We start from the raw sequence: 27266 nt of genomic DNA, 5'->3' as shown, positions 1-27266 counted from the left end.
TCCCTTAATCAACAAATGGGCGAGTCCTCGGCCCCAAGTTCTCACGGTCTTAGACAGCAAGAACCCGGGCGGCCACAGTTTGACCACCCCCGGACCTCAAGCCATCTTTACTTGTTGACTGTTGATCTGATTGTGACCCAACACATCTTTCGCCCCAAACACAAGAATTTTTAAAGTCATGTATTTTTAAACAGCAGAATTCATTGAGGTAAAGCATATAGAAGGAAACATTTTCCCCCGAAGAATCAGAACCTAGGCATTTAAAATTAGCTACAGTAATGGCTACATGCTGGTAAAAAGGATTGCAAAATGGGTGTTCATGTGTGAAGTTGCCCTTTATTAAAACAAAATACTAGACTTTAAATTATAGGTCAGTAAACAGGGATAAATTACGCCAAATTGGGTAAAAATGAAAATCCTGGGGGTAATGAGCAGACTTCTACCCCCTCCCTCCCTCCCAACCCCACCCTCTGCAGCCAAACATCAAATTGTAAGCCACCTCTCTCTGTTACTTCCTTCGTTGCAGCAGGGCACTCATAAATCCTCCCTTCTTTTAGAGATCAGAGATAAGCCTCCCTAATTGGTTACAGCTGGGGATTCGCCCCGGGCAATCAACCAATCCGGGGCTTCTGAATGACTGCTTTCTCCAGAAATGACTGCAAACAAGCAGGAGGAGGGAGAGGATCAAGGAGCAAGCAAGGGAAAGGAGGGAAGAAAGGTGCGAGAGACCGAGGACTTCATCAAACTTATTTAAATGTACAAAATAGAGGGAGAAAATGGAGGGAGGGTGGTGGATGGATGGATGTGTGTGTGTGTGTGTGTGTGTGTGTGTGTGTGTGTGTGTGTGTGTGTGTGTGTGTGTGTGCGCGCGCGTGAGTGTAAGAGAGAGAGAGAGAGAGAGAAACTGAATCAAAACTGTGAAAATGAACAGGCAAGCAAAAGAGAAACTTTGAATTAAGGCGGGGGAAAGGGTGGCTTTTTAAGATGCTGTCTAGGTTTATCATTGCTTTCCTTCCAAGAAATAGGCATCTTTCAATCTCGTGGGTGCTGTCACCCTCTGCAGTGATCATGGAGCCCAAGAAAGTAAAATTTGTCACTGCCTCCATATCTTCCCCTTCTATTTGCCAGGAGGTGATGGGACCAGTGGCCATGATCTTAAGTTTTTTTTTTGATGTCGAGCTTCAGACCATTTTTTGCACTCTCCTCTTTCACCCTCATTAAGAGGTTCTTTAAGTTCTCCTCACTTTCTGCCATGCTTTTGCGTAGTCAATGAAGCAGATGTTTTTCTGTAACACTCTGGCTTTCTCTATAATCCAGCACATGTTAGCAATTTGGCCTCTAGTTCCTCTGCCCCTTCAAAATCCAGCTTGTACTTCTGGAAGTTCTCGGTCCACATACTGTTGAAGCCTACCTTGGACGATTTTGAGCATAACCTTGCTAGCGTGTGAAATGAGTGCAATTGTATGGTAGTTGGAGCATTCTTTGGCACTTGCCTTCTTTGGGATTGGGATGTAGACTGATCTTTTCCAATCCTCTGGCCACTGCTGAGTTTTCCATTGAGGATGATAAAAAAAGCACACTGGTCCTTTGATATTGGGCTGTGGCACCAGGGTGGGTGACATGACCTTTAGCCTGGTTTGTTCCTTTTTGTACACCACACATAGAATGATTAAAGTGGTAGGGAATGCCCCCCCATTCTGCGTTGGCTGTCTCTAGCAAGCATGTCATTGCTAGCAGCACTCTGGCAGCCACTGATGATGATTAAATCCTCTGTGAGCTAGCAAAAATTTTATGCAACTTGCTAGGCACATTGAACACCTTACTGCTCCCTATACCACACCATGGCTGGAGTGCAATGTGCTCCAGCAAAAATAGTGCACATCTTTATCAAATTTGGTGCATCCTACTAGTTCGGTACACAGCCTGTGTAGATTCAATAATATTTTTAATTCAAATAATGTATTATTTCCTTCCTTTCGAATCAAGGGGGTAATGCTGGCGTATATAATTTTTTTGGGGGGGGGGTAAAAGGTAAAAAAGTTCCCTGACCCCTGCTTTAAATGCATCCAAACTTATCTAAAATTTGGCATGGAGTATGCCCACTTTGTTTACTCTGCTAAATATGAACCTGAATAAAGAACTGATTCAAAACATCAAAATTTTTGTTTGGATGCCTCCCTCCTATGAGTAATGGCTTACGGAATGCTGTTTTGGCCAGTCATGTATTCATAATATGTAATAATTTGTATAATAAAATACATGATAAGAAGAACCTAAAGCACTTCTATTAATTACAAATATGTCTTTTGTGCTAAACAGAGGAATGAAAGAAATGGATTGGAAATGAACATTTAAAAAATGACCATCTCCGTTTTTCGGAAGCTAATTAAGACTGAATTATATAAAGCTGCCATCTACTAGTGTGAATATTGACCTAGGATGCTTAAATGGGTTATAATTTTTGTATTTCTATTTAACGATCGCTTCATTGTTTTAGTTAGTGACAGGGTTTATTGTATTTTATTGTATTTTTATTGTATTTATTATATAGAAGTAGAAATAAATAAAAACATGCACTCATCAAACATCACATTCTGTTTGAATAGTGTGTTTCAGAGTACATGAGAGATACCTGGAGTTGCAACACAAAGTACTTCATAGGTAGGTGATAACATAAATGCAGAAAGTTGCTAATATCAGTAAAGTGTCTGACATGACATGATCATGGTGTAATTTATCCAAGGGGATAGACGGTGACCTTGCAGGGTATATACTTGGGCCAGTTAATCTGATAGAGCAAAATAGATTATCTTCCTCTTCTCTTTAGTCTACATTTTGCTTCTCTCAGATTAATTCAAAAGGTTAAGTCCATCCATAACAATCCTAGGATGAAACAGTTTGGTTGCCCAGAATATATATGTATATTCTGACAAATCTACAGAAGGTGAACTTTACTCTCTCTCTCTCTCTCTCTCCTCCCTCCCTCCCTGCCTGCCTCCCCTCTCTCTCTCTACACACACACGCACACACACACGTACATATACAGAGAGAGAGAGAGAGAGAGAGAGAGAGTAAAATCCACAGAAAAATAGGGCAACAAATAACATTCTGTAGGATTGTCACTTAAGCAATATCCCTCATTTCCACCACTTGTCATATCGTCATTGTTTAGTTGCTTAGTCATGTCTGACTCTTCGTGACTCCATGGACCACAGCACGCCAGGCCCTCCTATCTTCCACTGCGTTGTGTCAAATTCATGTTGGTTGCTTCGATGACACTGTCCAGCCATCTCATCCTCTGTCGTCCCCTTATCTTCTTGCCCTCACACTTTCCCAACATCAGGGTTTTTTCCAAGGAGTCTTCTCTTCTCATGAGATGGCCAAAGTACTGGAGCCTCAGTTTCAGGATCTACTTGTCATATACAAGCCTTTAAAAAAATGTCAGAATAAATATTTTGCTTTGCTCCTCTCCCTTTTTGTGCTACTTTCTTTGTAACATACTGGGACAAAAACTCTCCCTTTCTGTTTTCAGCCAAACAATGGAGAAGAGAACAGACGAGGCATAAACCCTATTCAGGCTTTAAGCCTGAAATGGTGTAGGGCTAAAAGGGAGATAAGAATGAGGACAGATCTGTGAGTGCTACCCCAGGTCTCCATTTCAGCTTGCTCACTGCAATTAGACATTCTTTGCACTGAACACACAAAGGTCTGCAGGACTTCTGCACTGGGTGGCAACATAGGAGATGGAGTTTACATATATGTCTTCAGGCATAACTCTTGAAAAGGGCTGCACTCTGGTTCACAGTAGGTTAGCACCTGAAATTGGATCAGGCAATACAAACTATGTCCACAAAACATGAATACTGTTTTCGATTTGGTTAGCCACAATGAACTGCTCACCATCAATGCACTGGAGTTTTCACTGTAGTCAGAAAATACACTACCGTTTTCTCAATGGAAGGCTTCAACAAACAAACAAACAAACAAACAAACAAACAAACAAACAAACAAACAAACAAACAAACAAACAAACAAACAAACAAATAAATATCCTGATGTGTAAGAGTTAGCCCTTATTCCTTAGAATAAATTTTTTTAAAAGAAAATTTCATGGCAAGAGAGTTTGACTGCCTCTTTATTAAGTGTTCTTCTTGAGAGAGAGGAGTCTGAATATTTTCATGAGGAAGTGGACCGCGATCCTTGTGCTAAATAAGCCTTAGGGGTTTTTAACATACTACAAGGCTTGGTCTTGTTTTTATTTATCTCTGTTCACCTTTCCTTCAATGGCTAATTCTCTCTCTTCCTATCCCTTTCCTCCTACAGAATGTGAACTTTGTCTAGGGACAATTATTGACAAAGCCATAAACATCTTTGGACCAGATGCTGTCAAGATTTTCCCATGACAACGTTCCATGGCACTGCTGTCTTTAAGGAAGGCCCCGTTGTTCATACAATGACCTACTGATTTCAACTTGGAGGTAACAGGCAGGTGGGCTTTCTCTGCCTCTGCACCCACCTTGTCAAATGATTTCCCTTCTGTGACATAGCAGGCATCAACAGTGGTGTTGTCCCTGTGTTTGCTGAGAATATACCTTCTGGCCTTGGCTTTCTCATAGCCATGAGCTGCTGGACTGCAATTCTCCATTCTGTTGTATTTTATTTTTATTGGATTGTTTCATGATGTGACTGTAAGTTCTTTTGTAATTGGCAAATGAAAAGGGAGTATAAAAATATTTGTGATAAATTTAAAAAAACAACTCAAGAGGCCATCAATTCTTTGGGAGCAAATCGAACTGCAGTGCTATAGCTTTGTTCCTGCAGGATCAGCATGAACATCAATTTTTTTGCTGCCTGGACAGACCACATAAGCATTTAGTAAACGACTTGGCACAGTTTCAGACTGTAAATCAGCCATTACAATAACCTTGGAGCAAGCTGGCCTTTCTGAATAACTCTCCCAGCCCCTTATTCTACCTAAAGCCCTTAATTTAATTCAACCGGCTCCTCTCTAAGAAACTTAATTAAGCATACAGAACCACTCTGTCATTCTTGGTTTATAAAGGGCAGTTGTTGTCTTTCTGATTCTTGAATGCAATTCTTATTAATGATAAAAGACAGGCATCACCATCCTGAGACTTTATTTATTTATTTATTTATTTATTTATTTATTTATTTATTTATTTATTTATTTATTTATTTATTTATTTATTTACTTATTTACTTATTTACTTATTTACTTATTTATTTATTTATTTCTACCCCGCCTATCTAGTCAATTGTGACCACTCTAGGCGGCTTACAACTTTAGAATGACCAGCAATCCCCATTTTGTGTAACATATTGCATCACCATGTACCCAAACTTCCACATTCAGGGCACCCTTATCTTTGTTCTTTTTCAGGTCCATTTTACTTTTTTTATAAAGGGCAAGGCAGCTACAAATGTCCTGTATTCATTTGCGTGTCTTTTTGCTAGCTTCCATCGATTGGTTACCGGCCTGAGCCTGGTTTGCTCCACCCCACCTTTCTCTAGTGTTGGTTTTGGCCACCTATCCATTTATATCATTCCTGATATAGGAGAAGGTAAATCTGAAAGATTTTTGCACAGCTTCCCCAAAGGAAACCAATGGGAAGGCAGAAAAGTGAATGGAAGAGTGTAATCTAAACTGTTCCAACAATTTAGATTTTTTTAAATTCCACTGAAATCTACTTATTTGTTACTTATTGTTACATTTATACTCTATTATTGCCTTAGTCAGCCCAAGGCAATTCTGTGGGTCTCCTCATCACCATCATTTTATCCTGAGACAAAATGGCTGGCCCAGGAACATTCAGTGAATTTCATGGCTGGATGGAGACCTGAACCCAAAATTTCAGAGCCCTAGTCCAACACTTTAACATGTAAACTGCTAAATTGCTTTCAATTTTCAAATCATTTTTAAGGTATGTGAGATGGTCAAGGAGCGATTTACCATTGCCACCTCTTTGAGAGCTTCCATGGCAGAGTTGGGATTTGAACACAGGTCTCCTGAGCCCTCATCTGAGACCAGAGTAGATTTGGAATAGATTTGATTTAAAATTTTTAAATGATTTTTAATGATTTAAATTAAAATTTGTTTTTTTTTAAATTTAAGTTGTGATTTAAATCAATTGATTAAAATTTTTATCCACCCTGTCTGACACGGAGACCTCTTCAACACTGGCTGTGAATACGGTTGCTCCTAACAACAATTTATGCTTCTCAACAGTTTAATATGAAACATGTATTCATATCGAACATACATTTGGGCTGCACTGCTATGTGTATTTATTGTAAACCTGTCCACAAGGGGACTTGCTTCTGAGTAAATATGCATAGGAGTGGGTTACAAACCACACAGTCCTTTATTAGACCAACTGCTAGTATATGGCATTCATGAAAGATTAATTTCAAGCATCTGTGAGACACAAGGTTGGCCTAGAAGCAATATGAAAGGAAAAGACTGCAAGTTTATTCCAGAATGAATTGGCCTGAATCTGCATTTGACAAATGCCTCTGCTTTACTTTTGTAATTGGTGAACTGGAACACAGCACAGCTTTGTTGGCTTCTTTGATGTCTGAGGGATACAGCACTGAAAGATCTGCATGCCTGGAGGCGTAAACTTGAAAGAGAAGGAAAAATGCCTGTGTGTGATCTAACCCGTTATTCACCATAGCTCATGCACTGTCTTTCCTAGGAAGCAGCTCCTTTCGGAGTCCATTGATTTAAATCAAATGTCATTAAATGGGGATGGGGATCATATCCCTGTTTTGTTCCAGCTTTCTGTCTGCCTTATTGGATCTTTGTAATTCCTATAGATTAAAATAAATATCTGCTGACATATTTCCTTTTCTTTTCAGTGCACAGAATAATTTGGCTCTTGAAAGTGCATGGTTAATCCTCAAAACAGGTGTTGCAAAGTGCATGGGAATCAAAGCCATTTGGATGGGGACACCACCATCTCCTCCCCTGCCCTGCCCTTGTAAAGGAAGAATAGTTCTGCTCATTTCAGTGTGCATTGGAAAGGTTTGCTTTGTATCATAGTTCAGTAATGGGCTAGCAAAGATCCATTCAAGGCCAAGCAGCATTTGAACCCAAATCTCCTGAGTCCCAAGTCTGAGTCCTAATCTGATGCCCTGTCACATTGGCTGATAATACAATGGCACACCACTGCCGGTCGGTATAAACTAGAGGTAGTGAACCATTGACTGTCCAAATGTCTTGGAAGTGGTTCTTAACCTTGGGCTCCCAAATATTCTTGGACTGAAACTCCCAGAAGCCCTCACCACTAGCTGCACTGGCCAAGATGTCAGGAATTGTAGTCCAGGAACACCTGGGGACTTAAAGTTGGGAACTGCTGGGTTGGGATTTCACCTTCCAAAATCCTCAGCAAGCATGTCCAGTGGTTAGGGGAGCTGTCATCCAAAGAGGAGGTGAAAAGCAAAGGACTATGACCCGGATGTGGGGGACTGGGCTGTTAAACTCTCTCTCTCTCTCTCTCTCACACACACACACACACACACACACACACACACACACACACACACGAGAGAGAGAGAGAGAGAGAGAGAGAGAGAGAGAGAGACTCCTAATATTCCCCACTGTTGTTATTCAAATTCCAATTGAAAACATAGGTTTTGCACAACCCTTGAAAGGACAGGCAGGCGATTACCTTTGTTTTATTAACTGGATTCCAGTAGGAAGTAGCCTTATCCGAAAGCAAAGTAGTTTTTAAACACTTCTGACAGGTGCTTGGTAATGTGCTGCATATACATATGTGGAGATAATTGAATCCAAAGGTCGCGCTGCACAATGCTTGAATTGCATGCAGGAGACTGAAAAACCCACCATGGGGAGCCAGGTCCCCTGTCGCTACCTTAATGAGTAGTCTGGTTTTTAGTCCATTAGAATTAACAGATCTAGGTTCAGTGGACAGTTTTGCTTGGAAAAAGCATATGTTTCAAGTGAAGTCCCTGGAGGAGAAACTGTTACTTATCTCTTTAATGAGATCGCTCTCTCTTTCCCTCCATAGTCATTCTTGTAAACCAGTCGCAAGAATGATACATTTTTGGATGATTCATCATTGGTCGATATGACCTAAAGGTAGCATTTTATCACTCCAGTAGAACCTCCTCTAACCTTTTATTTTCCAGTGGTTTGGGCTTCAAGTCTATCATCCCCAGCCAATGTGACCAGTGTTTTAGGAGGGCAGCTGGTTCTCTAGGTCTGGTCAAGAGCATAAGGACAAATATTGATAAGTTGGCTCTGGATAGGACCCATCTACCTAGGCTGGCCATTGGAGACATTGAGTCAAGCTTTCAAAGGCCATGGCATCTCTGGATGATGGAGGTTGTAGTCTAGCATGTCAAGGGCAGCAGTTTGGGGAGATTGTTGTAGTGATCCATATGCTGAGCAAAATATCTTCCTGTGGTGGATTAGCTTGGCTGCCTACTATAGAAGCCATCATTGTTCCTCATTTGCACATAGATCCTGACTATGTTGGACAGCATTCTTGGAACCTTATGTTAGCCTATTGCTTCAGATAAAGAAAGAAATTAAGGAGATGGACATGATTGTGTTAATTAAGGTCTGATAAGCACGTAATGGGTCGTAGATCCTTGTGGCATTTGCGTATCCTTAATTAGACATTTGCTGGAGAAACGGTTCCCAAGAGCAGCTGTAGAGAAGACAGATGCCACCCCTGCTTTTGCCTGAGGCTAAGCTCCTCGAAAAGAAGTCAAGACATCCCAAATACAACCAGATGGTGTAGGTATCTATCAGAGGAGCTCATAAAATATATGTGAAGCACAGCTTTCTCCAAGAGCCACCATCTTTGAAGCCCCACTATATTCTTTCCCCTCCCACATTTTGCTTGTCTTGTGTCTGTCTCGTCCGTCTCTCAGGCGCTTGTAAGCAGGAATGACCTTCCTGTTGGGGCTGCAGAACTATGTAGCAAGGTACTGTATTAGATACAAATCTTGCTTCATATTTAATGTAGGGGTGAGCTGTGCTGGGAAGGAACGGAAGGGCTGGGGTCAGAAACAGATCTTTAATAAACCAACACAAACTTTAAACGAAGAGAGACAAAGGCCTGCTTTACATTGCAAAATTAACCTGTCCATCAAACTTGCTTTTTTAAAATTCGGTATTCCCTCTTGGTCCAGATATGTATACTAGGTCAGTGGCTGATTTGTATCAGGAAACAAAGATGGGAGCAGGTGTTTAAAAGGAAGTGGCAGCACTTCCTGTTTTACCTGCAATTCTGCATTATTCTTTCATGGTCTTTGATAATTAGACAAATTGCCCCAGTTGTTGTAGGCGCATGGGAAAAGTTCAAACAAGTTCACAGCGATGCTGAAAAGCACTTTGCATCTGCTGTGGATTTTGCTGAAATCTGTCCAAGCTGTGTCAGAACGTCATTGGCATACGAACATCTGAAGGATGCTCATATGCCAATGATATTATATATCATTGGCCTTATATAACGAAATATTGGTGGTTTGGTGCCACATGGAAACATGTCAAAGGTATTTTTAGGGTGGCTGCTACAAGCAACTAGCTTCATTTTCCCCTAGCTGAAGAAACTGAAGATGAACAGGCCAATTTCATGCTGCTGTGTGCATGTATATTTCAGGCTGGAACTCATCCTCCCTGCAGGCAGCAGCAACCAAATGAGAAGCGATGTGAGTGGCTTCTCTGTTAAAAAGTCTTTTGCTGGTCAGTCACACCGACTGAATTTTTTGTAGGGCATTAAAAGAAATGCCTTTCATTTGAATTCTTCCCAAGTCTACCCCTCGGCCACTCATATCCCACAAAACTCATATTCCACAAAACTTACAGTGACTCAGCTTCTCTCAGGAAGTCATTTCTTATCATTTTATTAAGCATGTTTTTTAATTTCATGTAGATTCATAAATAGGCATGTGGCATTCGCCCTTGTGCCTCCTTGCTTGACCGTCAAGACTTAGAGCACTTGAAGGCAAACAATCCCCTCTTTTACACTGCTGCCACCAGGTGATCATTAAATCACAATTACTTCAGGAAGATGAAGATTCAATTCCACACTTTATAAAGTCTTTTAAGTATAACTTTTGTTTATTGATTACAGAAATGGATAGTGATTCATGAATTTGTTCTATAGTTAAATTTATTATTAACAACAATCTTCTGTTTGATAATACACTCCTAACTAATCACCTCTCAGATTTTCCCAGACTCCACACTCTATCTCCTTCTCTACTCTCTCACGCTACTCATACTATCCTCATTCTCTTTCTCTGACTGACTCCCTCTCAGGCTCCGCCTCTTATCACATCTCTCTTGGCTCCGCCTCTCAGCAACATGAATATGCATGAACAATTAACATAACAAACATGAACCATTGACATAAAAAAGGGGAATGCTACAGACATCCCCCCTTAAATATGTTTGTTTGGGAGGGGAAAACACGTTTTTTCCTCCTAAACATACAGGCACATTTGTATTTAACTTTACTTACCATATAACACATTTAACATAACAATTACTATACCTTATACTCTAAACATTTCACTACTAAGCAGTAATAAACTTTACCTTATTATTTACATTTAACATTTTCAACCATACAGAAATCACAATCGTGAAACTTTTACATAAATAAACTGTGAATTATAGTCCATTTCAGTTTATAATAAAAGTCCTTGAATCATTCTTCACATTTCTGTCCATCAATTCAATTTTTCATCACATTTACAAACAGAACATTTATAATACAATATCAGCTTGGGCTATCCAACCCCATCAGTCATTGGGCTTTCGAGACACAATCTGAGCCTCTGTTGCAAAGGCAAAATTTACAAATTCCAAGTCTCTCACTTTACCGTAGTAGTCTGGTACATCATGGACTGGTCCGCATGTTGTCATCTCCTTCAGATGGACACACCTCTGCTGGCACTTAGGAGTCCCTCTGTTGGCCAGTGGCTCCTCCCTTTGCAACCTTTTCTGTCAACTGGTGGTCATCGGCCACTCGGTTGACCCCTGGATGTCATCTGCTGGTCGTTTTATAGTGAACCCGGCTTTAAGTCTGGCTCGGGGCTTCACTTGCTCAGCTAGGGAAAGGGTAGGCAGTTCCCTCTCCTCCTCCCGAACATCTTCAGATGCATCCCTCTTTAAGGCATCAGGGTTTACATCTCCCTCCTTCTGTATCACATAATTAACATCGTTCATTTTAGAAATTACTTTATCGGGACCCTCCCAAGCTAATTGAAGCTTGTGACCCTTGACTGGCCTTGGTAAAAGAACTTCATTTTCAGGCCCAAAAGTTCTTTCACAGGCTTTCTTGTCATACCAGGTCTTTTGCTTAGTCTGGGCAGCCCTTAAGTTCTTTTCAGCTATCTCTAGAGACCTTTGCAGGGTGTTTTGCAACTTGTGCATATATTCCACCACTGACTCTGGGTCACTTTCTCTATGGTGTTCCCAGTTCATGCGGAGCAAATCTAAAGGTCTGTGCACATCCCATCTTAGCAGCAACTCAAAAGGACTGAATCCAGTGCTTTCCTGTGGAATGCTCCTATAGGCATATAGTAAGGGTTGTATTTTGCAGTCCCAGTCATTTGGGTTCTCTGCTACATAAGCCTTAATCATGCGCACTAATGTGCCATTAAATTTTTTAATTAGTCCGTTAGTCTCTGGATGATATGGTGTAGAGTTGATTTGGGTAATCCCAGAGGCCTTCCATAACCTTTGGCCTTGGCAATTTAGGTGAAGTACTACCTTGGCCTTTTCTTCCTGTTGTTTTGCTGAGGTAATTTTTATTAAAGGGCTTCTTATTGTTGTCTCAGTTTGGTCTGTTAACTCTTAGCTCTGAGAATCTGGGGTTCATGTACTCATTAATATAATCTGCCTGTTCACCTGCTTCTAGTAGATTTTTAGGATTTTTGTCCCTAACTAAATAAAGCAATTCCCCACGTAATATGGAGTAAAATTGTTCTAACCCAATCAAATTCTTCATTTGTTCTAGAGAAGTGATCTCCTCCCTTCCCATCAACTTCTCAAGACATTGCAGCAATTTAGCTCCCAACTGTGAATAAGATTCCTCCTGCCTTTTAGTAAAAGAACAAAATTTTCGCCTCAGGTGTTCAGCAATACAAAACCTTGAATAAACTATCTTTTTATACACCTCAAAATCTCTGGCCTTCTCTAAGGGCATCTGTGAATATAACTCAGCCAAATTTCCACTTATTTGAGCTCTCAAGACAATAATCATTTCATCATCTTGAATTTCAAAGTCCTAGCAGGCACACTCAAAAGCAATGAAAAAATATTTGGGACAGTTCCCTCTTTTATATTGGGGAAACTTCCTAAGATCAATTTTTGAGAGAATTCCACCTCCAACACTGTTGTTATTGTTAAGGCTATTGTTTGGAGCAGAAATTTCTAATTGTCTCATCTGTAATTGAAAGTCCATTTCTCTTTGATGTAATTCCATTTGTCTAGCCTCAGCTTCAGCTTTTTCTCTGATTTCTAGTTGTCTTTGTTCCTGCTCAAAAGCAATTTGTCTGGCTTCTTGGTCAGCTTTTTCTCTCATTTCTAGTCCCCTTTGTTTGGTCTCTTGCTCAGCTCTGAGCTGTAGTTCCTTCAATTCTAATTCCTTGGCTTTTAGCATGAATTCCTGTTCCAGCTTCTGTTTTTTGAAACTCCTGGGAGCTTAATTCTGAGGCACCCTCATCAATTTTTTTCTGTTATATTTGAGTTAAAGGGTCACCGTTTCCCTCCATTTCTTGAGGTAAAACCCCAGCCTCAGGACTCCCCCTTTTGGTACATTTGGGTGGCATATTTACTTCTGGGATGATTACTACAGAGTGTTTACTGATTTTAATAGGACCTGTCTTTCTTCTTTTACTTCCAGTCACTAAAATAGTTCTATTTCAAGCAAAGGCTTTTTCCTCCCTTCCCTCAGATCTGCTCTGACCCCTGGCTTTTGCTTTTCTCACAAGCACTATCTAAATTCTTAGCACCTTGAGCCTTAAGCTAGCCCACTGGGTCTTCAAATCATGAGGTAAAAATACAAGAATTTTCATTCCATAACTTAGACCACCCCAAGATCTGGGTTCAGAAACCCCCACCACAAAGCTTTTCCCAAAAGCTCTAGTGAGGAACCAAACTTCTTTGCCACAGACCTCTGTCTAAAAGGTACCCTTGACTCAAGAAAATTCTTTTTAAAATCAGGCTTGACTGGAGTTCTTCGAGTCCAAACTCAGGCTTCACTGGATTCTTTCGTATCCTGCTGCCGGACACCAATTGTGGCATTCACCCTCATGCCCCCTTGCTTGACCGTCAAGCCTCAGAGCACTCAAAGGCAAACAATCCCCTCTTTTACACTGCTGCCACCAGGTGATCACTAAATCGCTGTTACTTCAGGAAGATGAAGATTCAGTTCCACACCTTAAAGTCTTTTAAATATAACTTTTTTTATTGATTACAGAAATTGATAGTGATTCATGAATATCTTCTCTAGGTAAATTTATTATTAACAACAATCTTCTATTTGATAATACACTCCTAACTAATCACCTTTCAGATTTTCCCAAACTCCACTCTATCTCCTTCTCCACACTCTCACGCTACTTATACTCTCCTCTCTCTCTCTCTCTGACTGACTCAGGCTCCGCCTCTTATCACATCTCTCTCAGCTCTGCCTCTCAGCAACATGAATATGCATGAACAATTAACATAACAAACATGAACCATTGACATAATAAAGGGGAACACTACAAGGCAGAACTGTGTAACAAAGCTCCAGCGACTTCAAAACTAGATAGCATTGCATGCTGTACAAAACAGCAAATTTTGTAGCAGTACTGTATAAAGGCCTGGTGTCATAATAAACAAAGCAGCAAGGTTATTCGGATTTGGATTAAAACCACTGATTGATTTCAATAAACTGTTACAACTCTGCTTATTCATTTAAGACTTGGTCAGAGAGCTACATAATAATCATAACGATAAGACATTTCTCGAAGGTTACTTAGAGGAATTCATTCGATTGCACAACCACGCTAGAGTCAAAATATCAACTAAAACATTGAACAGAGCCAGTACCTGTATCCATGTTTACTTTGTAATTAGTCCCTTTATGATTCTGAGTGAATGCACGCAGGCTCGGACTACAAGGGACAAACGTTACAGCAGTATAGTAGTAAGCTCCCTTTCCACACATGACAAAATGTTATGGGCAAGTTTAATGACTAGAGTACTGACGTAATTAGGAACACACAAATGTGCCACCAGAAACATTTCTGGCAAAGTTATTGTTTCCAAGGGCAACCAAAATCTTTCCCAACATGTCCTCTCTGTGTCCTGACCTGGCTGTTGGAGGTTTGTTTCTGAAGAGTTGGCCATGGCTCCAGGGCTGGATTTCACAAGAAGTGAAGTGAATATGGAATAAAGACAGCAAGTTGAGCCTGGCAAAGTGATTCCTGCGCATTTGGGGCCATGCAATGGTTGTGATGTCACAAAGCCATGTAGCGAATCAGATGTTGCTGAGTGAATATGTCACAAAGCCAATGCAACATGAGAGCAATATTCCCTTTCAAAAAGTGATTCTGAGTTTTTTCTCACTTTTTGCCAACCCCCTACCCTTGTTATATAGCAGATAAAGGGTTTGATGAAAAATTCCTCAATTTTATATTAAGTCCTAACAAGTTTCATAAAAACTGTGTTCTGTCCCATTTGTTCATTCACATATCAGAAGGTGTGAATTGGTATAACACAGTGAATGCTTGGATCTTCCACTCTTCCATATATCTCAAGGAAGTATTTCAATAAGAAACCCAGGTTAGTTTTGTGACTTCAGGATATGGTGGGGCAAAATATTTCCCTGGTTAAATGTCAAGGTTTTGTTTAATGGTTCTATATACATGACTTTATGAAGATGAAAAACGTTAATTCATGCATTAACATAAAAGTCTGTGGTGCGTCATACACAAAGAACACAAAGAGGGGCTTCCTAACTGGGATCAAGGAGGCATGATTAGGATTCCAGTAATTCATCTGCAATACATGGTGATAGCTGTGTAAGACCCCTTGAATTGCTATAGTTCCTTCCTAATTGAATTCTGGGATCTGTGGCTTGGTGAGGTACTTAGAATTCCCTATGATTTTTCAGGGGAAGGTTCCCTAGCTGATAATTCAAAGTATTTCACCAAACTATAAACCCCAGGATTCCTTAGGAGGGAGCTGTGACAGATTAAAGTGGTCTCAAGTTGATAGAAGCATAGAGTGCAGGTAGTGACACTCCTGCTTAGCCTTAGCCAAGTCAGTACTATTTCTTTCTAACCACAAAATACAGTTTGAAGTTAGAACTAGAGCAGCCCCATGCTTGTGCTTTATGCTTCTAGGAGAGTATTGCACAAGTTCTCAGATGCTCCTGTGTTCTGTGAAGCCAGTAGATTCCACCCATCTATCCTCATAGTCCACAGGTGCTACAGTTGTTCCCTGGCTTCTATGTTCTTTTTTCCTTTCTCCCCTATCCCCACCTCTTACAGGTAGAGTATAATAGCCAGATTCAGAAAACAATTTTCCTAGTGAAGGGAGGGGCAACAGACTTTTCCATTCCAGGCATCCAAGATTGCTGAATTGGAATGAGTAATACAAAAAGGCATACAGCAATCCTGATGGGAATCATAGGAACATGGGACAGGTTTTCATTTCCAACTTCCCCCATCTAGCAACTCTACCTATCCCCACATGCTGAGATGGCAGTGGTGGGAAGAGTGTGTAGCTAGAACCCATACTCACATTCATGTGTGCCTCTGTCCTTTGTCACTCGCCAGCCAACAAGCCTGCTTACCCTTATCCTAAAATAAACTGAAGAAAGGATTAAAATGGTTTGATTTGGATTCCTGCATTGAGCAGGGGGGTGGACTCAATGACCTCATAGGCCCCTTCCAACTCAACTATTCTATTATTTTAAATACTTCTAGGTAAGCAGCCCTTTAGAGGGTAAGAGCCAGCAACATTTCTCAGCCAAAGGGTATGGAAACTGACCAAGTTGTACCCAGTTTCATTTGGACACAAATATTGTATCAAGTAACCACAGGTTGACATTCCATCTTCACTTATAGCAAAGGCAGAAGAACATCTCTCTCTCCAGAAGTTGTTGACTTGTAACTCCCATCCGACCAAGAAAGTGGAGAAGAAGGAACGTTGTGGTCCATCTTCTGGGGGGGGGGGCAAAGGTTCCTTTCATTCAAAGTAAATCAAATGAACTTTGCTCTTCCTAGATATCCTGTCACGGCATATGGATCGCTTTTATTGTATGCTATCTTTAAACAATAGACCGATCCCAGTTATTAAGTGGTGATTGGCACCTTACTGAAACTATGAATGTGTGATTTGCAAACTTAAGGTTTCAGATTCCCCTCCCCCCAGATGTAAATGTAAGTGAGCTTAACATCCCTGACTGAAATATCTGAGAAACTCAAAAGAATTGTTGCTTCGAAGTGTAGCTACTCCATTGATCAAAGCAAACCACACAGGCAAGGTCATATTCCACCCATATGCCCATAGTGTGCAGACAAAGGACGATAAGATATCTGTAGGGTAAGAATACCATAAACTGCAGGGGGGAGAATGACATAATTAATTTTTACAGAAAAAACAGCCAGTTTCTTGAAATTCTAGTGTCCAGAAAGGAATGCCATCAACAAGGAAAAATGCTGATCCCTAGGACTGGAGTTACTTGAGTTTGTTGTGAAAACATTCTCCATGGAGGAGTTTGCTGATTTGAGATGTTGGCCTACCTTTTCCCTGTTTTACCCAGACAATGGGTTGGCATGCAGTCTGTGTAAGGAATTGTCAGGATAATGACCAGAGGCAAGATCCAAATCCATGTCTGGAACTAATCCCCCTTTCTTTGATGACATATCTGTGATTTCCAGAATACCACAGTGTCACGGAAGAGAAGTCAAAATGGAAAGATTGTGTAGCAAAATCATTTCATGTTTCCAAGCTCTCCCTGAAGAGTTTTTGTCCAGCTAGTCAATTCAGAAAGAAAAGGGGAAAGGAATGGACAAATGAGGTTGCCCACCAAAAGCCGTCTTTGTTGTGAGGAGACACATGGCAGGACTTCACTTTAGCCTAATGCAGTCCACCTCTTCTGTGACAGGCATGGCACTTGTTCTGATGTCCATATCAATGCTTGACTTGGACCCATGGTAGGTAGATCTCCATCTGAGAAACATGATCTTCTTGAAGTACTTGATGGTGTTGTTCTTCACCGTTACAAAGCACATGGTGTTTATCATGCTGTTACTCATGGCAATGCACTCGACTATGTAAAAGGCTGTCAGGTAGTGCTTCTCCTTCACAAACACGGTCGGGAAGAAGTCACGGACAATTGTGAAGCCATAGAAAGGTGCCCAGCAGAGGACATAGGCAGTCAGGATGCACATGAGGACCAACACGGTTTTCCTTCTGCAGCAAAGCCTCTTCCTGATTTGTTCTGTTTGAAAGCCTGGGACAGTTTTAAACCAAAGCTCCTGTGAGATGCGGGCATAGCAGAGAGTCATGGTGAGAACAGGCCCAACAAACTCAATACCAAAGATAAACAGGAAATAGGATTTGTAATATATTTGCTGGTCCACTGGCCAAATCTGGCCGCAGAAAATTTTCTTTTGGTTTTTTATCATGACTAGTACAGTCTCAGTTGCAAAATATGCAGAAGGGATGGCCACAATTAAAGAGACAACCCACACCACAGCGATAAGGAAGGTTGCAGTTTGATAATTCATCCTAGGTTTCAGTGGGTGAACGATGGCAAGGTACCTGCAAAACAGAGATGTTGCCAAAATCTTTTTAAGCATGTTTTGCAATAACATGACATTTTTCAAGCTAGCTTACTACATGATACTGGTCAGAAATGATAACTTTTTGAAAGCACCTCCACCTCCTGAAACCCATATTGGGAAGACAGGACTACTGGAATATGCTGGTCCAGAAGCTGCCACTACTGTGGACTGAGATCATGCAGCTGTTGTCAGGTGGTGCTTCTTATCAGCATGTAATCCCTTTGCCAAAGTTTCTGCACCAGTTGCCTGCTTGCTGCTGGGATACGTTTAAGGATTTTGGTACTACTGTACAGAGTTCTAAACAATGTATGGCAAGGATACTTGAGGGCATGCCTTTTCTCTATCATCTTGCATAATTATGGGGTTTTTCCGAAGAGCTGGTTTCACCTGGGCCTGAGATCTGCTTGCAGATCATCAGAAGGAGGGTCTTTAATAGATAATCCCCCATTCTACAGAATGCCTTTCCAGATGAAACCACAGTGGACCCTCTACTTACAGAATTAATCCACATTGGAACAGTGGCTTCAGGTCGAAAAGTCTGTAGGTCGAGTCTCCATTGACCTACAATGCACTGAAAACCGATTAATCCATAACCGACCGTTTTTGTCCTGTTTTTGTTCCATTTTGGTTTTTTTCTGATCTGTAGGTCGATTCTCCGGCTGCAAGTCGAACCTAAATTTTGCAGCCAGAGAAGTCTGTAACTCGAAAAGTCTGTAAGTCGAGGGTCCACTGTAGGCAATCAGACTTCATATTAGAGACAGCTTTCCTGAATCATAAATCCTTGTTACACTTCTATTAATGCATTTGTTTTTACTGGATATTAGTTTACTGACCTATCACTCTGAAATCTTTAATATGGAGAAGTTTACATGCTCTGCCAAATAAATCAACAGGATGACAGGGTAACATGGAAATCAATAAAATGAAGCGTCATCCTGAAAATGCCAGATGCTAGTACTTAGCAAGCGCCCTGCCTTCCCTTGTGTTGACAAGAAGACGCTGCTAGATCCATGGCTCATAAGGCTGCACTCTTGTGACTGCTTACAACAGAATAGGATAATACAGAACTACTAGATCATCATCGTATATAGGAAGCCTAACCATTCATTTTTTACAGTGCTTCAAAGTGATTTTTATTTCAGCAATGTTCTGGTTATATCTGAAATGTACAAAATATTTCACTGTATAGCTAAACCTGATAGATGGCATTGTTAATGGCCCTTCATGCTCTCCTGAAATGAGAAGTCTAACCATCTAGAACATGCATATCTGTTGAACTGACCGCTCAGCTACTCAGATAGACAATATCAGCCCACCACACTCATTCTGTCTGGCACACATTGACAATTTGTTGTTTTAAAGTTAAATTCATTTAATCCACCAAGGAAAACAAGCATTCACTTTCCAGAACTGAGGCCAAGGTATGAAATTTGCATTGATTTCTAATAGCTTTTCTGAATGTACTGGTAGGGATATTCCACTAAAGAGAAAGGAAAACATTCAGAAATGTAAAAAGGAATATACAGGATTTTGCAGGCAACATTGGTCTAGATACTTCAGACTCTGCTGTTTTAGTTTTGCAGATGCTTATGCCCATACACCCTGTGGGAATGGATTTGGAAAAGTCCCTCTCTGAATATCTTCGACAGGTACAAGCACTGGATAAACTAGCATTCTATCTCATCTAGAAAGGAAGCTTCCCCTGTATGTAGGAGCAGAATTGCATATGGAAGGATGTCCCAGCTGCATCAGTGTCCATCCACTCTCCATTGAATTGGTGGGATGTTGGATATAAAGGTGTGTATTCTCCAGTGGTCCTATATCCATCCTTGGACTTTGGAAGGCTGTAGCTCCATCGCCCACACTGGCCAGGGAAATATCGTGAAAGATTTTGTTAAAGTATATGTGTGAGAGAAGGAGGGAGAGGTCATGGCAAAACTGTCTGCTCTGCTTTATAAAGAGGGCACAAGACCACTTCTAAGACCCCCCCCTCCAAATATAAAATTTGGAGGGCAAGCAAATTACTTGGAGGTCCTAGGGATCCATGTGATTCCTGGGCAACATGTTGTCATCCCTGCTATAAAGGAAGTTGGGAAGCCCCGGTTGCACATAGCTAGTTGCATACGACTAGAATGGAAGAAATGACAGTACAAAAGCAAATACAAGATTATATGTTGGTGAGGAAGATAACAAGTACAATTTACAAGATATTGTTAGAAATGGAAGAGCAATATGATGCTCTTAAAGGGAAACAGATTTGGAAAGGGAAAAAAGTATTGAGGTGCAGAAGAATTTTTGGAATAAGAGAACATTAAAATGTATGTTGGTAAGAAGTCACAGGACTGAAATAGCAAGTCTTTAATTACTGAAAATCTTCCCTGCAGGTGACACCATCACCCTTCTGCAGGCATAGGTTTTGCAACAGGGTTCCCACTGCTAGGTACAAGGAGTAACACATTTGTTGTTGTTACAGGCTGTCAAGTTGCTTTCGACTTACAGCAACCCTTTGAATGAGCAATCTCTAAAATGTCCAGTCTTCAACAGCCTTGCTCAGATCCTGCAGACTGAAAATTGTGGCTTCCTTTCGGCAGTATGCCCATCTCATATTCAGTCTTCCTGTTTTTCCTGCTGCCTTCCACCTTTCCCAGTATCATCGTCTTTTCCAAAGAATCCTGCCTTCTCAAGATGTGCCCAAACATATTTACTAAACTTTAAAAAGCCAACTGGAAAAATGCTTACAATATTACCCAATGCCAAGTAAAATCTGCAGCTAAGATTACACTCTTCCACTGCAATCGTCCACATCTCATTAGTCTTTAAGGCCTCACAAGACTCTGGTGTTCTATCAGGATGAACTAATGTTATCCTTCAGGTGTCTAATTCTCTTGTAGGTTGCAACGAGCAAAAAACAGCAGCATGTTAGATATGTTTTCTTCTTTCTCTCACCATAACTGGATTTTCCTTCTTATATCCTAAAATTTTCCATTGTGCTTTTCTCACTATCTCTTGCTGATCAAGCCATTACTTATATTTTTAATTCAGAATTAACTTCTCAATTAACATCTCATGATGTTATAGGCATCATGTAAATAACTGCTATAGTCTGTTTTTTTAAAAAATGCTAAGAAGAATACAATGTGAGGAGAGACTTTTTAAGTACTCATATTATTACGCTCCATTCTTTATAAAAAAAATAATTCCCTTGATACCAAATATAACTGGAAACATCAGACTGACATCTCTAGGACTGACCTATGATTTAAAAGAAGAAGAAAAATTCCAGATTTCCAATCCAAATTCTCTCTCTCACTCACGTGTCTCTGTGTGTACATGCACATGTGTCCGCCATAAGAGAGAGGTAGGGTTAGACCTCACAAAAAACACTCTTTAGAACCAGGTTTTTCTGCTTGGGACACATTTCATAAAAAAACTGATCAGGTTCAGAGAGAAATAGCTTGTGCAAGTAACGAAAAAGATGGCTCTAGTCCCTTATTGAGGAAAAGATGTCCACAAAGCATGACAAAGTGCCCATTTTACACAAAGCAAACTGGTAATATTCGGAGAAACATCCACATGCACACATGTAGGTAGAACGACCGTGTCCAGTTTCTCTCCTTTGCTTTGACTACTGTTTTAAGGGTCATTGGAACTTGTCAGTAAACATGGTTTGTGGGGCCCTAATTACCAGAGAGCATCACTGTGCCAATTGCTCAGTGTCATATTGCTTTTGCTTGGTAGACTTGTCAATTCACTGTCACTATCCCGCTGCAGCCTCCTTTATAATTATACTGTTATTGCTAGGTAGTTGCCCAGGTATCTCTTTCAACCTTGCTCATGCCCCACAGTCAGACAGCAGGATGTTCAAACTCTTCAAGATGTTTCAAAAGTCATTTTTAAAAATAAATCACTGAATGAACAAGTTCTGGGTGTGTGTGTGTCAAAACATAAGTAAACATTGATTGGAAAGATATGTCTTCAAGGATCTTCCCTGTGTTTCATAAAACCAATGTTCCCATCAAAGGCATACCATTTTATAAACACCAGATTATAGATTTGATCCAATCTAATACATTGGAAAAGATCCATTATTGCTATGGTATCATATATTACAGCAAGAGCAAAAGACAATCTTCTATCATGCTTCTCTCCATGCACCTACCTACCTACCTACCTGCCTGCCTGCCTGCCTGCCTGCCTGCCTGCCTGCCTGCCTGCCTGCCTGCCTACCTACCTACCTGGATACCCAGGAGAAGACACTGAAAGATGTTTACAAATAAGGGGATGCTTTCAAAGCAATTTAGCATGAACTTTTTTGAATTAAGAGGACCATCCCAATAACAGCTGGATTGCGTCATATTATACAGGCCAAAAAGAAAAGAAATTGACAAACCTCCCCCCCCCCCCCCACACACAAAAATATTACAAGTATCTTCAAGCTGGCACCTAGCTGAGATTGTTTCACTGGACAGGTGCTGAAACATGGTGGGGGAGGAGAGAGCCACAAGGGTCACCTTCTAAGCTAGGCTGCTGCCTTCAGGTGAGAAGGACAATGTTCTCCAGCCACCAGCGCTGAAGAAAGATTCCACTGCTCGTCAAGTAGGTTTTTCTACATTGAGAGGGAGGGATGTCTTATACTGGGGAGGGTCACAGTATTCTAGCCAGACATGGCAAGCCAAGCTCAGCCAAGCCTCCTGTCAGTAAAGAAGTGTGAACTTCCACAGTGCAAGGGAATGGCACCAGTACTCAGGGCGGTAATACTGGCTGTGGTGACCCAGGGTTAGCTGGCTCTCCTTTGATAGGAGGAGGGTCTCTTTCTGTTCTTCTGCACAGAGCATACCCAAGGAACTGCTGGAGCCTACACCACCCATGGAACTGTAGGAAACTCTTTTCTGGTAGTCTTTCCTCTCAGCACTCAGTGGCTACTGTGAAGCGAGCACTGGGGCTCCTCTGAATGCAGTGATTGTGAAGGGCCATGCCAGTGACAAATGGTTTCTGCACACAATGAACTATCTGCTCTCACAGTTGCTAACAGGGTAGGGGCATTGGGAGACTGACAAGAGCATGAGTTTGAAAAAAAAATGGTTCTAGAAAGGAATAGAAAATTACTGGCTCCAAACAAGCCCGTTTCCCAATATTTCTCCTTACCTATCTACAGCAATAGCCAGGAGGGCATTCGTAGAGACGTAGAGAGAGACAGTGCGCAAGTAGTTGACAGAAGCACAAAGCATGTGGCCATGTTCCCAAGAGAGCTGCCGCACCACATAGTAGTCCATCTCGAAGGGGCAGCAGACGATGGCCACGAGGAAGTCAGAGATGGCCAGGTTTGCAATGAGAAGGTTTGTGAGGTTGCGGAGCTTCTTATAGCGGGCCAGGGCCGCAATGAAGACGAAGTTGCCAATGCCACAGACCAACATAATACCCACCAGTGCCATGCCAATGACAATCCTAGCAGCAAAGAAAGTGCGGGTCTTGGTCACATCATCGTCTGCGTCCAAGGGCAAATCATAGTCGCTGTAGCTGAAGTTGAAGGGGAAAGCAAAGTTTTGGTAAGAGGTAAAATCTCCACTGTGGTGGCTGTAGATTGCAGCAAAGTTGGTACTTAGCACTGTGTCGTTGGGATACTGCTCTTCCTGCCTCATGGCGATGCGAATGCTGCTTCTGCTTTTCAGTCCAGCTGTCTTGAGTATTGCCTTCTCAGTATCTCCCAGAAAGGGCTGTCCAGGGAAGACTGTTTATGCTTCTGAAAATCATGATTGCAGTACCTTTCCCAGGAATCACGTCACTTCTTATCTTTTAAAATCAGAAGAGAAGGAAAAACAGAATCAGAGAGAGGGAGAGGAAAATGCAAAACCAGAGTCATCCCTGCTCTATAGCTTGTCTTCTAAAAGTACTACATACTGTCTTGGAGAAGATTAATCTTTCCATGCGTATGCGGTTTCCATCTTCTTGAGACCACTTACAAGGAACCTTTTCTATTTTCAAAACATAATACAATGGTCTTTCATGCAACTGGATTTTGCAAAGTCTGCTTCCCCCCCCCTTTTTTTAAGTATAAACTGGAACAACAAATTGGGACTGGAACTGAAGTGATTTTCCAGTCTAGTTGTATTTCTTCTAGTCGTGTCACATCTGTTTGTGATTCTTGCACAGAGCTGAGTGTGTGGACGTGACTGAAATATGTCATTGTCCCTCTTTTGTTTTTACACAATACTTCTAAGGGCTCTCAAGGGCTCTTCCAGGACCTAGACTGCAGTTCTTATGATTTGGGTACTTGGAAGAAATTAAGCTGAGTCAAAGGTGTCACATGCCAGCAAATATTTTATAGTAGGAAAAAACATATCCTTGCCAAATTTTCTAGCGGTACTAAGGCAAAATAACTATTTTATGGAAGCTGATCAACAGAATGGTATGTTTTATCATGCAACTGACAAAAAAGGAGGAACATAACTCAGCTTTGTAATGGAATTGACATAGTTGTCCCCTAGCAATCAAAAAATAGGATCTGTAAATCACTTGGGAGTCTTATGAATGCCTCAATTTGATAGACTGCAGATGTCTGCATAGAGGGATAAAATGGAACAACCCTGATCCAGAGTTGTATTGGAGCTGCAATATAATTATTGAGGAATGACTTTCCCTGTTCCCCTTATATAAAGGTGTTCCTTACTGAAATCCGCATAGATATGTACCCTGGAACTGGTGGAGGCGTGAAATTCTGGGTTTCAAAATGACCCTTGGATTTCACAGGCTTTTGCTTTTAATGACCATATGCAGTGATGAAAGGAGATCCAGGAATTGGAGAACAAAGATGGGAAGGGTGTCCCTTCCCTCTTGTTTTCCTTGTTTCCCCTGTGCTAGTTTGTGACTCTAATAGTAGCTTGGGAAGACAGAGATTTTCCCAGCAACATTGCATTGTTGTGAGCTCTGTAACATCATCATCATCATCACCATCATCATCACCATCATCAACAAATACTTTGTAATAGCTTGGTAGTTAAGGTCCAGTAGTTTTATAAAAGTCCTGCTCCTGCTGGAGAGGAACCCTTCTAGAACTGCTTTGTTGATATGGATCAGTGCCCCCTCCTGATTTGTCATGATGAGCACCTACAGGAGAAGATTCAACTCTATATACCCGTATTTTTCGCTCCATAAGATGCACCTTTCCATAAGATGCACCAATTTTTTAGGAGAAGAAAACAGGAAAATATAATCTGTTTTCTTCGCTCCATAAGACGCACAGACTTTCCACCCCCCTGTTTTGTGGGGGAAAAGTGCGTCTTATGGTGCGAAAAATATGGTAACTACCTATGTGTTACTGATTCACATGTCAATCAGTAAGGAAGCTTACATTTGCAGAAGTTAAGACATGCTGGCTCTGAAACAACTCTGGCCATGCTGAAATCAACACTGAAAAGCTTGCTTAAGTAGCTTGTGGACAGCATGCAAAGCAATGCCTTTCAGAAAAATCTGTATCTCATGCAGACTTCACTGGAAAGTGGGAGGGGGGGAATAAACATATCATCCAGTTTGACCATTAGGAGAGGAAATTCGCCCATGACAGAAGCAAACACCAAACTTTCCATCACAAAGTGAGAACTGTTTTCTCTTATGCAAATTTGTAGCTCTGACATTTTTTATTTGATGCAATGATTTGTTGGTTGCATGGCTGCTTTTCTTCATTTAAGCATAGGTAGATAATTTCAAAAGCTCTATACTCACATTGTTTGGAGCAAATCTGCTTCCAGATTCACCCGTATGAGAATTCCAAGTTATAGGTACAACTTGGCAGAATCTCACAATGCTGCAGAACAACTGGAGAAAAAAAAAAACAGCTTGTTTCCTTGCTTGTTTCCTTCAATGGATCTTTACAATGTCCATAAATATTGTGGTTTTCTTTATTCTGGTACCTAAAAAGAGTCAGCCTAGTGGAGGAACACTCAGGCCAGTCAAACAGCATTTACCGAGATACCTACCAGTGTCCACTAGACATGGGCAGTTCCACTGATGGACTTTTCTAGTGGGGAAAAAAAAACTCTTACGCAAAGTTCTTTGTTGACCTTCTGTGAATTGTTGTACACTTCCCCCTTTATATTAGTCAGCTTCCCTTCAACCTGGCGCACTCAGGATGCAACAACCATCATCCTCAGGCAGTATGTAGGCTAGCACGATGGTCGTTGTATTTCTGATGTTCTCCTGGGAGCCAGATTAAGGGGAAGCTGGTGTTGTCAGACCTCATCAAAGTCATTCCAATGAGCAGAGATCTAAAACAAAAAAGAAAGAAAAAAAAAGAAAAAGTAAAAGTAAAAGGAGCATAGCACTGTGGAGAATTTCAGTGATTTATTGAGGTTTAATCTTTTGCAGACAGCCCATTAAATGGATTCGTTCTAAAAATTCCCAGAAAAGTAAATGCCTTTTTGTTGCTGTACATTACTGTACCTACTTTTCTGCAAATTATAGTGGAGGAACACTGAGTCTATGGGGTGTACCAGACAAAGTGGACTTAGAATATTCTGAAGTTCTGCTGAAAACAATCATCTCCCCCCCCCCAGAATGTATTCAGGATCAAGATGGAAATAAGTCCTAACAATCTGGCCAGTACCGATGCCTGGAGAGGGGAAGGGATGTGTCCGATCCCGTCCTCTGTGTTGCAAAAGAACAGAAAAATGTCTAAACTCAAGATCAACATCTGTCTTGATTTTTGCCAAATCAAATCCATACAGCTTTAAATCTGCTCCCTGACAAAAAGAGTAATTTTTTAAAAAGTAAAAAATCAGCCTGTACCTGCTCAAGAACTTCTGCCGCTGTCCCCTATGGATGTTCTGAGAGAGGCTTCTTTGCACTTGATGGTCCTCGGAAAGCTCTCAGTGCTGTGAGCAGCACTGCATGGGAAGGTTGAATAAATGATGCTGCCGTGTGGTATCACAAGAGGAACTGCACTTCTGCGTTGCAGCTCAGAAGGATCAGAAGTCCAGCTGCCTGCCTGTGTGCTTGCCTCTAAAACCTAGACTCAGTGGGCGGCATCTGTATTGCTTTCCATGCATACGTAATTTTAAAGAAACAGCACACAATATGGCACACCCCCTCCTCTGAATATGGGAGCATAAGATTCCTCATGCATAGATTCAAGACAATCCTCTGGAAAACATACCAAGCCCTTTCAATTTGGAGCTTACACTGTAAATCTGATTGCCATGGGATACCTAGTTAGTTTCAAGAAACACACACTTGCCTGCTTTGGATCATTCCACAAAAGCTCCATTGGGGATCCTTTTCCAAAAGGGGTGACATCGTCCATAGCAAAGATGAACAAAGACAGTTTCCCAAAGGGTCACAGTTCTCAGCAATTGAAACCTTTCTCAAGTGGCTTTGTTGTTTCTAGAGCTTCTGGATCTTAGCAGCCATTTGCTGCATGAGGT

At 41.1% G+C, this 27266-nt stretch overlaps 1 protein-coding gene across 3 annotated transcripts; it reads right to left on the bottom strand.

Annotated features, from left to right (window-relative positions):
- Positions 1-10657: 10657 nt before the first annotated feature.
- Positions 10658-26912, bottom strand: PROKR1 (prokineticin receptor 1). 3 transcript variants are annotated; one of them, XM_073003515.2, is made up of 4 exons: positions 26632-26912; positions 25570-26111; positions 22996-23640; positions 10658-17827 (listed from the first exon to the last, which is right to left on the bottom strand). In XM_073003515.2, the coding sequence occupies exons 3-4, from the start codon at positions 23487-23489 to the stop codon at positions 17131-17133; spliced, it is 1191 nt and encodes a 396-aa protein (XP_072859616.2). In that variant the 5' UTR covers positions 23490-23640; positions 25570-26111; positions 26632-26912; the 3' UTR covers positions 10658-17130. The 3 variants fall into 3 exon arrangements, with proteins under 3 accessions (XP_072859616.2, XP_020666967.3, XP_078247521.1); XM_020811308.3 differs by having other exon boundaries at positions 25570-25662; positions 26632-26830; XM_078391395.1 differs by lacking the exon at positions 25570-26111 and having other exon boundaries at positions 26632-26846.
- Between the last annotated feature and the right edge of the window lie 354 nt (positions 26913-27266).

The sequence above is a fragment of the Pogona vitticeps genome, chromosome 1 (genome assembly GCF_051106095.1).
Source record: "Pogona vitticeps strain Pit_001003342236 chromosome 1, PviZW2.1, whole genome shotgun sequence".
Lineage (NCBI taxonomy): Eukaryota > Metazoa > Chordata > Lepidosauria > Squamata > Agamidae > Pogona > Pogona vitticeps.
This window is presented reverse-complemented; position numbering and strand designations above follow the sequence as displayed.

What these genes read in the sequence shown, in the direction of transcription:
- PROKR1 (XM_073003515.2), bottom strand. Translation starts at nt 23,489, where the DNA reads ATGAGGCAGGAAGAGCAGTATCCCAACGACACAGTGCTAAGTACCAAC. An exon ending in CTGGCTATTGCTGTAGATAG is followed by an intron (nt 17,828 to 22,995) that starts GTAAGGAGAAAT and finishes TCTGTTTTGCAG; the next exon opens with GTACCTTGCCATCGTTCACC.